Source organism: Phaseolus vulgaris, chromosome 4 (genome assembly GCF_000499845.2).
Source record: "Phaseolus vulgaris cultivar G19833 chromosome 4, P. vulgaris v2.0, whole genome shotgun sequence".
NCBI lineage: Eukaryota > Viridiplantae > Streptophyta > Magnoliopsida > Fabales > Fabaceae > Phaseolus > Phaseolus vulgaris.
In genome coordinates, this window is record NC_023756.2 from 10,485,981 (window position 1) to 10,487,418 (window position 1,438).

At 53.9% G+C, this 1,438-nt stretch overlaps 1 protein-coding gene across 1 annotated transcript; it reads right to left on the reverse strand.

The window, feature by feature from the left end:
* Positions 1-1,155, reverse strand: LOC137838279 (uncharacterized). The gene has a single exon (XM_068647529.1). It carries the CDS (start codon positions 1,153-1,155, stop codon positions 1-3), a length of 1,155 nt encoding a protein of 384 aa, XP_068503630.1.
* Between the last annotated feature and the right edge of the window lie 283 nt (positions 1,156-1,438).

A 1,438-nucleotide genomic window follows, 5' to 3' on the forward strand; every position in this document is an offset into this window, starting at 1 on the left:
TCACCCGCAAAACCGTATAAGCAGCCCCCATATGGCCTCAGCTGGTCTGTAGGTAACTAGCCTTTCGAAGGTCCGCCAGAACATCACATTTGCCGAGCTTCCTTGGTCGACCAAGACCCGATGAACCGTCCTCCCTGCCGTAACAAGCAAGATCACAATGGGATCGTTGTCGTGCGGCACAACATCCCTGAGGTCTTCCTTAGTGAACGTGATGTCCACATCGAGCGAGTGGTCCTCAAAAACTTCCACTGACATCACAGACCTTTTACGTTGTGACGCAGTACACCCGCCACCCGAGAATCCACCAGCTATGGTGTGGATTTCGCCGAGAACGGGCGCCTCATGCTGCTGTCCCTCACTGCCCTCCGGTTGCGAGCCTGACGATCGTCCCGCTTGCTTCTCCATCAAGTAATCCTTCAAGAAACCATTATTCACGAGCTCATCCAACTGATAGCCAAGCGCCAAACAGTTGTTAATATGGTGCCCGAATGCTTCGTGGAATTCGCACCATGACTCCTTGCGAGGTCCCAGCACCCTGTTAGATTTTACCGGTGGCCTCAACCTGTCGGCTATGCTGGGCACCGCAATCAGATCTTTGAGTTCCATCACAAAGTTGTGCCTCGGTGGCCTGCTTCCTTCTCTTCCTTCCTCTACTCGACCCTTAGGTTGGGTCCTCCGTGGCTCGTAAGCGCGCTTCCTGTCTAAGTGTTTTCTCTCCGTGACGGCTTGGTGAACCCGAACGGGTTGCGTGCGTATCTGTACCTTGGGACGCGCTGGCGCAGCGGTCGCGCACTTCTCGTACGTTTCACCTTCCGAGGCAATATGCTCTACCGCTTGTCGCCTTATTTCGGCGAAGGTTTCGGGGCGACTGCGATTAAGCGTTTTACTGAAAGATCCGGGACGCACCCCCTTCCTGAACGCGTACACAATCATGGGTTCCTCCTTGGTGCCCACTTTCACTACCTGTGCCCCGAAGCGACTTATGTATTCTTTTAGGGTTTCGCCTTGGAACTGCTTGACGTCGAAAAGATCGTACGAGACTGGGGCGGGAGTTCTGTTGGCCAGATACTGCTCTCTAAATAGTCGTGAAAGTTGGGCGAAGGACGTGATGTGGCCCTCTGGGAGGTTGATAAACCAATCCATAGCCATCCCCATTAAGGTGCTCATAAAAAGCTTGCACCTAACGGCGTCTGAACCGCCTACCAGCAACATCTGTGTGTGGAATGTCGTGAGGTGTGCTTCAGGATCCTCCACTCCCGTGAAGGTTGCTTTGGGTCCCGTGAACGTATTGGGAATTGTTGTCTCCAAGATTGCCTGTGAAAATGGCGTTGTGAATTCCCTGGGTGGGGATGTAGCCTCCGGCTCGTCTCTGCCACGCCATTTATGGCGTAACTCCTCGTTGGTGCGGTGGAGTTCGTCGCTTCATGCTTGAGAGGCT

What these genes read in the sequence shown, in the direction of transcription:
- LOC137838279 (XM_068647529.1), bottom strand. Translation starts at nt 1,155, where the DNA reads ATGGGGATGGCTATGGATTGGTTTATCAACCTCCCAGAGGGCCACATC.